General features: G+C 40.2%; 3 protein-coding genes across 3 annotated transcripts; all 3 read right to left on the reverse strand.

Annotated features, from left to right (window-relative positions):
* Window positions 1-5,276: 5,276 nt before the first annotated feature.
* On the reverse strand, window positions 5,277-5,978 carry LOC113766104. The gene has a single exon (XM_027310329.1). It carries the CDS (start codon window positions 5,976-5,978, stop codon window positions 5,277-5,279), a length of 702 nt encoding a protein of 233 aa, XP_027166130.1.
* Window positions 5,979-6,925: 947 nt separating this feature from the next.
* On the reverse strand, window positions 6,926-9,175 carry LOC113766105. Its single transcript, XM_027310330.1, has 3 exons — window positions 7,915-9,175; window positions 7,427-7,674; window positions 6,926-7,294 (listed from the first exon to the last, which is right to left on the reverse strand). The coding sequence occupies exons 1-3, from the start codon at window positions 9,173-9,175 to the stop codon at window positions 6,926-6,928; spliced, it is 1,878 nt and encodes a 625-aa protein (XP_027166131.1).
* A 125-nt stretch (window positions 9,176-9,300) lies between these two features.
* Window positions 9,301-11,275, reverse strand: LOC113766106. The gene is made up of 2 exons (XM_027310331.1): window positions 10,324-11,275; window positions 9,301-9,590 (listed from the first exon to the last, which is right to left on the reverse strand). Exons 1-2 carry the CDS (start codon window positions 11,273-11,275, stop codon window positions 9,301-9,303), a joined length of 1,242 nt encoding a protein of 413 aa, XP_027166132.1.
* Window positions 11,276-12,421: the final 1,146 nt, after the last annotated feature.

Here is a 12,421-nt window from a genome sequence, read left to right on the forward strand (position 1 = left end):
ACCCCTTTGGTCTCTGGCGTGGGCACGCCATGAAATAAAGAGCCTTCTGGAAATTTGCCTCACGAGATCACTTTTAACACCAATCACCTACAATTTATACAAATATGAAATATGAGCAAATTCTCAATTCTTAGCATCATGAGTAGCCAAAATTAGGACAAAATAATAGTGTAAAATATGCCCAATAATTGCTCTATCAGAGGGTTATGTGTGTGTCTCTATATATGTGTGTGTGCATATATATATATATATATATATATATATATATAAGTTTTAAAATCATAAGAGGGTTATGTAGAAAAGCTTTAAATTACAATGAAGTAAAGTGTAATTTACCCATAAAATTAGTGCTATGATTTGTAAATTATTTTTCTCTTTCTAAACCCAAGAACAAAATTTAATTGAATAAAACTCGAATGATATTTTGCCAACATCAGGCCTGAAATAAGGAAACATGCATAACAAAAAAAAAAAAAAAAGGGAGTTGGAAAAGGGATTCAAAATTGTCCTGAATGGTAGAATCTGACCCAAAAAGTGGGCTCAGGGATACGAGCCTAAGGCTCAATCACAAGCCCGTAAGTTCCACCGAAATTCATGTAGTTATTTGAAGTTCCCACACCTTGTAATGATCTTGTGCGGCGGTGAGGCCCAAATTTCAGCAACTTGTCCCACATCTGTAACTCTCTAAATTAGTACGTGTATTTCTCTACTTTTTAAATCGAGTAGCCATTGAATTTTAAATTGTTAATGCCAAAACCAAAAATTTCAAACACAGACTCAATTTTCTTGTGCTTTTCTCCTGGCTCTGTTTGTGCGTTGAATAATTGAATACTATATCAGTTCTCTACCTCAATTTCCAAATAATAATAATAATGATAGAAAAGAAGAATCCGGAGCCAAAAACTTGCTAGCTCCCTACAAGACGAGGTTTGGCTATTCTTTAGCTGCACTAAATTAAGAGAGTGAAATTGAGGAAGATCCCTGCAAAAGAGCTGGAGATGTCCTCCACTTGAGTCAATTGTGTCTTCTTACATGACCTCGAGTTGATCCGCAACAACATTAATTAAAGGTGTTCCTGTGAAACTGAAGCTTTGCAGAGACTCCTATTAATTATAAATTCTGCTTTCATCCTTTAAGTTTACACAGATTATCACTTTGCATATCTTATTTTTATTTTAGTAACTTCGGACCCAAAAATCCGTCAAAGCGTCTCAAATCACCCCAAACAACTCATATTGCGAATGAAAGTGCACTGAAGGATATGCATTCGCTCATGTTATTTACAATTTTTAATACATAAATCCCCAACATAACTGATCAGAATTGGGTGTTTATAGTAATTGATGTTTGTAGCAATAACATATAAGTATATTAAAGGAAACGTAGATGACTAAGTCATCAGTTCTTTTTTTTTTTTTTGGAAAATGAAAAGGTTAGTTTGTGATGTTGGAAATTTACGTTTAATTTAAAGTCAAATTTAAATAAGGTAACTAGGCCACCATGCAACAAAGTCGTACCCAATGGAAAGGAATAAATTTTTCAAAACGAAAAACGAGTCTACGTGCAGGGTCCTTTACAGCAATATGAGTCAATAAAAATTGGGTAATTTACCCTTTCCCTCCTATGATTTAGTACTTTATTATATAACCCCATTATAGTTTCAAAAACTATACATAATCCCCTCATAGTTTGGATTAAAGTGTCAAAATGAAGGATTTTGTAATCCATAACGGAATCAATGAAAATATTAAAAATACCCTTATGTAAAGTTAAAAATTATTTATTAACTACAAGAGACTTATGTATATCTATATATTAAAAACTATAAGGAGGTTTTATGGTAAAACACTAAACCAAAAGGGGCTTGTATTGTAAAATATAAAATCGTATGGAGTTAGAGTGTCATGCATATTATGTTTACATATATTGGTCACTTAATCCATTTTAGTTTTTAAACAAAAGTAATTTTGACATTTTTCTAAGTTTCATTATGGATAATCATTTTCGTCACTTTGACATTTTAATCTAAATTATGAGGGGGTTATATATAGTTTTAAAAATTAGAGAGAGATTATATAAAAATTAACTATACCACGGGGAAGTAAAGTGTAATTTACCTATAAAAATTTCTTTACTTAGAGATGACTTTTGATGATTCCAGCACCGTCTCGAAAACCTGTCTCCTTCAAGAGAACTTTTTGTTTTTTGCCATTTCTTTTTCTGTCTTTAACCAAGGTAACTATGGGCCAATATGCAAAAGAGTCTTGCCTGATGAAAATTGAAAAGGAATAAATCTTCTCTTAATGGACAATACCGAACTGCCATTTCTCAGCTACATGGCGAGTATGAAACAGTCCAAAAATAATTAAAGCAGTCTATAAGAAACGTTTTTGCTTTTTCTAAGCCGACATGAATTTCTGATGATTGTAGCATCGTCTCAACTACTTTGTTGATCTTTTTCTTCCTTGCTCCGCTTGTTTGTTGAATAATTGAATATCGTATTTCTCTTCTTCACGATCCAAGACAAAATAATAATAATAATAAAGGAGAGTAAATTTCCGGAAAGAAATACTTGCTTGCTCTGGAGGTGAAATTTATTTCTCTCTTAGCTGCAGTAAAATTTGAGATGGGGATTGAGGAATATCCCTGCATCATAAGAGATGGAGATGGCCTCCACTTACACAGATTGTGCCTTATTGCTAATATATGAATATTCACATACATATATTGAACTTTTACAAATAAACAAGGATAGATACAAAAATTTTTCTAAAATCGACCCCTAAAAGAAATATTTTTTTGACCAATTGGGGCACAGCTACAAACTCAAAGAAGTAAAAAAAAAATTTAAGCCTGAAATAAGGTTTTTTTTTTTTCCTTTTCTAATCCTGGTCAGTCAGTCAGGCACGAGCTCCTACTGGCACAAATTCAGACGTCAGTAGACATCCTTCTCCAAGGAACCTGACTTCCATAGTTCAACTTTTACCACAAGTCTTCGACATCATGATGAAGTAAAATTCGATTTTAAGACTTCTGGACTCCCAAAGCTGCGTATCTCGGATTTTAGCACTTCATTGTCACTTAATTAGCACGTTGAGGTTACAGTAGTTTTATCGCAGCATTTGTTAAACGTGTATACTGCTCCATCATAGTTCTGAAACCCCACTATATCCAACTTTTGAAACTGCAAAAGTTTCCAAATCAATTTTACTTCTTCAAGCAGGAGAATTATGGACTTAATTCTCTGGAAAACTGGAACCGGGATCCAATTGTAAAGGTTTTCAAGCAGCCAGCCGACCACTAACATACATAATAAAGTCCTTTATACAGGGCATGCATTACAAATTGTTATAATTGGTGCTACATTGAGGGAAAAGGGACAGCGATAGTCCTATTTAATCTATTAAGAAGTTCGAAAGGAACTAAATAACTTTCGGCTATACTCCTGAAAATTCGGGTGAGGAAATGCAGTTAGGAGGTTTGATCCCCTGATCTGTGCCCAAGGAGAAAATTCTGTTTTCATGCTTTAAGGTTATATAGATTATCACTTTGCATCTTTTATTTTTTATTTTACTAATCTCGGGCCCTAAAATCTGTCAAAGTGTCTCAAATCACCCCAAATAACTCATATTGCAAATGAAAGTGCACTAAAAGATATGTAAAACAAACTATCGGTTCTTTTTTCTTTCTTTTTCCTATTAGTTGAAAATAAAAAGTAATTAGGCTTGTGATAAATTTCTGTTTAACTTAAAGTCCTTTTTTTTAGGGCTCCCTGCTGTTCCATTTCTCTCTTTAAATAAGGTAACTAGGCCAACTTGCAACAAAGTCTCACCTAATGAAAAGGAATAAATCTTTTAAAACGAAAAGCAAGTCTAGGTGCAGGGTCATTCACAGAAATACGAGTACAAAACAGTCCAAAAACTATAAAAATTTCTTTACATAATTGAGATGACTTTTCTGATGATTCCAACACGCTCTTGAAAACCTGTCATCGTTAAAATAATAATAATAATAATAATAATTTTTTTGGCCCCTTCTGTCCTTTTTCTCTATCTAACTAAGGCAACCAGGCCAACATGCAAGAAAGTCTTATCTAATGAAAAAGAATGAATCTTTTAAAACCAAAAAAAAAGTCCAGGTAATAGGTATAGGCATGTCAGGTCCGCTTCTTAATGGATAGCAGATATGTCAAAATGGATGACTTGAGCGAATTTGGATTGGTTAAAATGAATAATGGATACAAGTGAGTCAATCCATTTATATCCATTTAACTAGATGGGTATAAATGGGTAAGTCAAAAAATTAGTTGAGTAACCCAATTACCTATTTATAACCCATTTATTTTAACTTTTTGTAAACTCATTTAAATTCATTTTTGCAAACTAAGTTATCAATTTATACCTCCTTTTGCACCCATCATTAGTTTTAAATATTTACTTATAATGTTTAATAAGCCTAGTTACCATTTTTTTCCCATTCGTACTTTATGTCGCAAAATTATATACTATTTAATAATTGAACAATAAGAATATAAAAATTTGAACTAAGTGCTATGAAAGTTAACATAAAAACTTAATTCAAAAACTTTGAACCCCTAGCATTTTTTGCGTGTGTAAATTTAAAATTTCATTTTGGAAAGGTAGGAAAAGATGCTAAAACTGGTCATAAATTGGAAATACTAAAAAATAAGTAAGTTAACAAACTACGAGAAAATAAAATGATAAGATAAAACCAACAAATAATAATAATAAAGAAAAAGTAGTCAACATTATGACAAAATGAAGAATCTAAAAAAAAAACTGGTGGGGAAGAAAGAATATTTGGGGGAAGACAATTTTAAATGGGTTAATTGGATTTGATAAGTTGGGTATTATTGGGTAATTCATTTGTACGCATATGCAAAAACTTAAGATACCCATATTAATTTATTCATGGACAAGTATGGATAAATTTAGTTTTTTTGATAGAAAGAGTGTAGAAACTTTCTTTTTGTTTGGACAGCTGATTATTTTCTCAAATATATTTGCTTACATCATCATTACAATTTCCAATACACCTTTTTATCTTCCTAATTACCTTTTTATCTCACATACATCACATCACAAAAAGTACTACAGTAAAAATATCTCAAATAACTTACAATCCAAACAAACCTTATTAAGACTGGAGGAGGTCCGCCTGAAGGGCGGATAATACAAAAGACGGAGGAGAACGGTCCCATAAATGGTCGACCGAGACAGTGCAGGCATTCCTAACAAAACTATGAGCGGCACCGTTCAACGAACGCGGTATCTACATGGCTTCCCACTTGGTAAAGTGTCGCAGAAGCTGCAAGACATCACCGACCAAATGCCACAAGCTGAATCATTGGATTCGTACTGCTGGAGCATTTTTACAATTTTTAGGTTGTCTCCTTCCAGAACAACGTGACTATAGCCTAACTCAACTAGCAATTGTGTTGCGTACTTCACCGCATAGGTCTCAACTACATCAAGGGCCAAAATACCGAGGATCCTCTTTGACAGACTCGCTATGAAATTTCCTGCATCATCACGCACCACCACCCCAACACCAGAGAAACCTTGCGACGGAAAGACAACCCCGTCGAAGTTTGCTTTAACAAAATCCAGTTGGGGTTTGTTCCAACGAGGAAGTGTGGATTGGCACTGTGGAGAGGTTATGGAGCCATGCACTGGGTTTGAAATAGTTTCACGGTATTGGTGCAAAAAATTCATGGAGAGTGAGACCAAACTAAGGGGATCATGATACGGACCGGCAAAAGTAACTCCATTGTGGTTGTTCCAAAGGTTCCATAGTGTAACAGCTACCAACTCTACGTCCTTTCTAGGTAGTTGGTGTCGGAGAGTCGGGAGCCAGATTGTGACTTGCCGTGCCTTGTCCAAATGGACTTTGGTAGATAAATGGCTGAGCGCCCATGACTGAATAGCTACTGGACAAGATAGGAAAATATGGTTCATATCCTCAGATGGGCCGTGACAAACGCCACAGGAAACCTCGAGTGAAACCCCGTGCGTATGAAGCTTGACCCTGGTTGGTAAAGTGTCCGTGCACACTCTCCACAGAAAAATCTTGACTTTTGTTGGCAGACTCAGCTTCCACAAACAATCTACTCCAGGTGTTTGCCCGTACTATTGCTGCTCGAAGCTGCATGCTGCTGGGCCTTGAATTGTTGTTGGATTAGATGGTAGGCAGATTTTACAGTGAAAAAACCATTTTTTGTATAATGCTAGATAAGTTTATCTCGGTCCTGAGGGTCCCCAATTGGGATACTTGTGATCAAATCAACTTCATCTGGCTAGAAGAGGTTGCGTAGGAGCTCCAGCTTCCAGGTTCGTGTGGTGTTGTCGATTAGACATGCTACGGTGGAGTCGTCAGGCAACAAGTCTGATCGCGATGTCACCTTAAAAGTTGAGGGACGAGGTAGCCACCTGGCATGCTAGATCTTGATGCTCGTTCCATTCTCGACCCGCCACCTACTGCCAGCAACGATATACTTGTGCACTTCACAAATTCCTCTCCAAGTCCAAGAGGGGCGTGAACCCTCTGTTGGTTGAAAGAAATCAGAGTTGGGGAAGTATTTTGCTTTATAAACTTGATGTAGGAGTGTGGAGGTTTGTGTTCCAATGCGCCATGCCTGCTTTGCTAGCAACGCGAGATTAAAAGACTTCAGCTGCCTGAAACCCATTCCGCCGTCACCTTTACTCGTGCAAAGCTTGTCCTAGCTAACCCAGTGAATAGGTCGTCCGTTCTATCCATTACCCCACCAATAATCACTTATCATCGATTGAATCTCACCAAGCAGGGAATCCAGAAATTTGAAGCAAGACATAGAGTACGTTGGGATAGCTTGGACCACAGCCTTGATCAGTACTTTCTTTCCTGCCCTTGACAGTCGCTATTCATTCTAGCCATGGATCCTTTGCCATATGCGATCTTTTATTGAGGAGAAGACTGCAGCTTTGGAGCGTCCAATAACTGTTGGGAGACCCAGATATTTGTTGTGTGCCGAAACCTCATTGATGCCAAGATAGGTAGTAATGCTGTGGCGTGTCTCGGAGCTAGTATTACGGCTAAAGACTACAGCAAATTTGTCCAGATTTATTTCCTGCCCTGAAGCAGACCCATAGAGTTGCAAAATAAACTCGATATGCTGAGCTTCCCGGAGCGTTGCCTTGCCGAACAGCAGGGTGTCGTTTGCAAATAATAAGTGGGAAATCGTTGGTCCAGTAGTCCCTGCTTGGATGCCAGAAATGTTTCCACAACGAGCCGCCTCCTGTAACAAGCAAGAAAAAGCCTCCGCACAAATGAGAAATAGATAAAGGGAGAGAGGATCTCCTTGCCGAATACCACGTTGGGGCCTTAGATAACCAAACTGTTAACCATTGAGGAGAAACGAGTATGAAACAGTGGAAATACAGCGGTAAATAAGATTAACAAAAAGTGGGTTAAAACCTAGGGCCAATAGCATTTGCTGGAGAAAGGCCCATTCCACCCTGTCAAAAGCTTTGCTCATGTCTAATTTGATAGACATGGAACCCTCCCTTCCACTAGACTTCAGCTTGAGGGAATGGTTTATCTCATAGGCAATAAGAATGCTGTCAGTAATAAGACATCCTGGTAGGAAAGCCGATTGATAGGGAGAGAGAATTTCTCCTAGAACATGACTAAATCTAGCAGCAATGACCTTAGAAGCTAGTCTGTAAACGACGTTACATAGACTAATGGGGCGGAATTAAGAAATGTTGGATGGGTCTGGTCATTTGGGAATGAGAACCACATATGTATAATTTAGACGCTCATCAAAACAGCCATGGTTAAGGAAAGAGAGCACCCAGCGGATAATATCGTGCCCTACAATATGCCAAAATTTTTGATAAAATATTGGGGACATACCATCAGGACCTGGGGATTTGAGTGGGTGCATTTGAGCTAGGGCCTTGGTTACCTCAATAGAATGGTAGGGCCGCAGAAGTGAATCATTCATTTGCTTTGTCACCTTCCTCTTCACCCGTTGAAGGACGGCTTCAATCGCCTCCGTAGAAGGTCGGGAGGTAGAAAAGATTGTGCCAAAGTAATCAAGAATAATAGCTTTCAGGTCTTTATGTGATTGGCACCAGAGTCCCCTGGAGTTATAGAGCCCATCAATGTGATTCAATGTCCTATGCTTGGTTGCCTGAGAGTGGAAGAAAACGGTGTTACAATCCCCCTCGCGGAACCATTGGACTTTACTCCGCTGTTTCCACATCAAATTCTCCTGATTAAGAATGTTTTCTAGTTGACTGGTTAGAGAACCAATCTCTGCCTTTATAGAGTCAGTGAGCTCACCTTGTTGCAGCTGAGTAATTTTGGCCCTTAGGTCTTCGGCCTGCTTGCGACAATTTCCATATTTTTGCTTACTCCAGTTGAAGAGACCGATGCGACACTCATCTGTTTTAGACAGCAAATTCTCATAAGGATTAGCCGTTGTAGTACTGTTCCATGTTTCCTTAATGATGTCAACACAGTCGGTAGCTTTTATCCACATAGCCTCAAACATAAAGCGCTTCTTCTTCCTTACATGCGATTTCGGAGATTGGAACGGGTGAACTGTTTTTGACAAACTCACCACAATGGGGATGTGGTCTGAATATAGGGCATTAAGATGAGAGACGGTAGATCCCAGGAATAGGTCAATAGCTTCTTGGTTAACGCATGCACTATCCAGTCTGGCACGGATTGTGCGCGGTGCCGTTTGACTATGGAACCATGTGAATTGAAACCCCTTATACCCTAGTTCATAAAGATGGCAGTCCGCTAGTGCTCTTCGAAAATTCATGATTTGCCAATTCTGCCGTGGCGTATTGCTCTGGAATTCACATTGACGGAGCACTTCATTGTAGTCCCCCATACAAACCCATGAGAGTGCTGATTGACTACTGAGAGTGCGCAAGGCGTCCCACGACACTTTCCTTTGAGCGGCATCCGGATGACCGTAAAAACCAGTAAGACGCCAAGGGGTGCTATTTATTCGTATGGTGACATCGATGAAGCTACAGGAGAAACAATTCAAAGATACATTTATATCTTTTTTCCATAGCAATACTAGACCACCAGAGAGACCATTTGCGTCCACTCCCACACCAAACCAGCCAAATTGCATTTTCAGTTTGTCCATCGTCCTACTAGAACATTTGGTTTCTATCAGAAAGACAACATCAACTTGTTCTCTCCAGAAAACATTCCGGAGTTCTCGAATTGTACGAGGGTTATTTAATCCCCGACAGTTCCAGCTTAGGAGATTCATGGCTCTCGGCGGGACTGGGCACCAGTCTCTGCCGTTTCATCAGTTGTAGCAGTAACCGTAGCTAGTACCGCCATTTTACATCGCTTAGAGTCCCCTGCAACCTCGAAAACCATATCCGTTGGCCTTGTGTGCTTACGACTGCGTTGAGCTGCATGGCCAAACAGAGAGCTATCGCCTGAGGCCTGAGAGGGGTGTGACCGCAAAGATTTACGAATGGTTTTACGTCGTTTCTGTCCCACCGAGCTGGCAATAGAGCGAAGCGCCTGCAGGTCCGTGGATTTCTCTGCTGTATAGGATGGCGTCAACCAGGAAAAACTCAGGCGTGAACGGGTTTGCGGTAGAGAGGCTTGCTGTGGGAGAGGTGTTGGGCAGAATGGATTTGGGTGGCATGGGATCAAGATGAGGGTGACGCCCATCAAGTGGGAGGGGGGTTGGGTTGCCACGATGGAAGGTGGCACACATCGGGATTTGCGGAGGGGTGAAGGTTGAAACATGAATGTTAGGCGCAGTGGTCATGGGTTGACTGTGTGGAGCGGGTAGGGGTGGGACATCATGTGCTCTGCCTCCAAGATGGGTAGGCATTGTGTGGGGGGTTGGGATAGCGTGGTTTAGGGAGGGGGTACGTCGGATATTGGTGTTGGGAGTTGACATTGTGATGGTCGTGGTTGTGGTTGGGGTAGTCGAGATTTTAAGTGGGTGGGCTGTTTGAGAGATGGGAGGGTGAGGTTTTGGGAGGAGTACAAGGCCTTGGGTTGAGGCATCCAGGTTGTGTGGATAGGTTGCAGCTTCTGATGGGGGGCCACCTCTGTTGGAGTGTTTGGAGGAGCAGATGAGGGGCCAGCAGCTTGTTGGGGTGTTGGAATGTTGGAGTGTTTGGAGAAGTGTTGGGAGTGTTTCGGAGTAGAGCAGGTCACGGTACTAGAAGGGGGCCCACCGGCATGGAAGACTGCGGAGTCCCTCTCCTTTAAGTTTGGTTCAGTCCCAGCCCGAGGTTCCCCACCAGTCGGGGTAGGATGGACCTATCAGTATCCAGCGAGAGTTGGTGTGAGCCCAGAGGTGTGGAGGAACAGGATTTGTATCCAACGTATCGTTCCTTGAGACGTGATTTGCCATAGTCCTACCCAGAGAGGACTCCTCGCCTATCAAGGACTGAGCCGCGGCAGGATAGGGTTGGGACTCTTTGCCCACAAGAGCTCTGGCCTTGCTGGCCTGCTGCTGACCGGAGAATTGTTGCTTGACATTCCCTACCTTGAGCCATGCTGGGTATTGGGGTTCGCCTGTGCCCAAGTTGTCAGAGTTCAATTTGAGATCACAGTCCCGTTCATTATGTCCCAGCCGCCCACAAGAATAACAGTACAAGGGAAGGCGTTCGTAGCGAAACTGGATTCTGCAGACCTCACCCTCAATATAGAGCTTCATTTGCCGTTTCAGAGGTTTATCTACATGCAACTTGACACGAATCCGAAGAAACTTACCCCACGCCAACTGGTCACTATTACCTTCAAAACCCTCATATTCTCCCAGTGTGTCCCCAATAAACTCTGCCGTTTTGGCATTCATCCAACCAAGTGGGACGTTGTATGCTCTCACCCAGAAGGAGCATACATCCAACTTCACCTTAGTAGGTTGAATATGACTAATGTAGTCCCCAAACACAAGGAGATTAACATCAAAAGCCCAGGGGCCCCCCGTGAGGGGTTTCTTCTTGTCCAGCAAATCATTGAACTGAAAGAGGAAAAAGTTGTCACCGATGGCAATATGGGTAAGACCGTTTGATGGGTTCCATGCTTTCCTCATGGTGGCCATCATTGCTTCTCCGTTGAAGGACTTTCTAGTAAGCAGCTTACCAAGGATGCATAAGTCACCCTGAAAAGTACCGTCATCGTCCTGGGCTCCCGGTAGTAGCAGTACTTCTTCTTCATCCTCACGTAGGCTCAGCTTTTGGCACATGCTTTCTAGGTCCTCAGCCATTGCACTGGAGGGAAAAAGCTAGGTCCTTTTTGGAGGAGAGGAAGGCGGTCAGGTAGACGAAAAACTCCACAAAAATTGCGTACCTGATGGGGAGTGGAGTAAAACAGAAAGACAGCAGAGGATATAGGTACGAGCTACAGGGAAGAGGGGTGGTAGGTAGGGCGGCGGGGGCAGCTATACTACGAAACTTCCACTAGATGTCTAGGGAAGAGGGAGGCTTGCATACGCAAGGAGGAACCCACAGAGAGTAAAAACTCTCATGGGAAAAGACCCAATCGCTTTCTCAATTTGGATAAATTTAGTTAAATGGGCTTGTTTGCCACCTATAATGGACAGTACCGGAGTAGTACTTCTCAAATCCAATCCGCATATGAAATAGTCCAAAAATAATAATTTTTGATGTTATTGTAAATAAAATTATTAATGAAAACTTCTTTATTCTTCTAAACATAAGATTACTTTATGATAATTCCAACATTTTCTCTTTTACTTTGCTGATGTTTTGTTTCTTGCTCTGTTACTTGTAATGACTAAGGGAACTAATACAGATTTCTCTGTAATGATGAGAGATTGTCCATTAAAATTTTGATAACAGAGTCAACTAATTTGATCAACTTCCTTTTGCAAGATAAATTTGGATTTTGGGTGAAGCCAATTTCTTAATGCATTCTCATAATATGTGTGAGAGACATGGTCAAATAATATTGCCATGACCCGCGATTTATTTTCACACTAACTTTTGCTAAAATGACCAAATTATAGTAGCTTTTAAATCCTCAGATGCCCAACACCTAGTTGTAGTATTATCATTGTCTGGAATTGATGAACAAACAACTAATTATTGCTCTATTTTTTCTTGATGATATCATCAGGGAGTGCTACTGTAGTTTTTCCTCTTGAGATTGTAATTGGTCATTTGTGTGGTCTGGCTTTCTTTGGTGCTTTTGTGGAAGATTGAGGTAAAAGTTAAAAGGATCGATGGCTCTTTTCTTATCAAGATATGGCGGAAACGATCAATGAGGTTCATACACCGTGCACCATTTTGTCAATCTGCACGGCAGCATAAAGGCTTAAAAATTATGACTTGTGTTCAAATTTGTGTGTGAATCTTGCGTAATTTTTGTGTTGCTGAATTTAGTGATTGTT

The sequence above is a fragment of the Coffea eugenioides genome, chromosome 3, assembly GCF_003713205.1.
Source record: "Coffea eugenioides isolate CCC68of chromosome 3, Ceug_1.0, whole genome shotgun sequence".
Lineage (NCBI taxonomy): Eukaryota > Viridiplantae > Streptophyta > Magnoliopsida > Gentianales > Rubiaceae > Coffea > Coffea eugenioides.

What these genes read in the sequence shown, in the direction of transcription:
- LOC113766104 (XM_027310329.1), bottom strand. Translation starts at nt 5,978, where the DNA reads ATGAACCATATTTTCCTATCTTGTCCAGTAGCTATTCAGTCATGGGCG.
- LOC113766105 (XM_027310330.1), bottom strand. Translation starts at nt 9,175, where the DNA reads ATGGACAAACTGAAAATGCAATTTGGCTGGTTTGGTGTGGGAGTGGAC. An exon ending in CAAATCCCCAGGTCCTGATG is followed by an intron (nt 7,675 to 7,914) that starts GTATGTCCCCAA and finishes GTCATGTTCTAG; the next exon opens with GAGAAATTCTCTCTCCCTAT. An exon ending in TTTACCGCTGTATTTCCACT is followed by an intron (nt 7,295 to 7,426) that starts GTTTCATACTCG and finishes TGCTTGTTACAG; the next exon opens with GAGGCGGCTCGTTGTGGAAA.
- LOC113766106 (XM_027310331.1), bottom strand. Translation starts at nt 11,275, where the DNA reads ATGGCTGAGGACCTAGAAAGCATGTGCCAAAAGCTGAGCCTACGTGAG. An exon ending in CTCTCGCTGGATACTGATAG is followed by an intron (nt 9,591 to 10,323) that starts GTCCATCCTACC and finishes CATCCTATACAG; the next exon opens with CAGAGAAATCCACGGACCTG.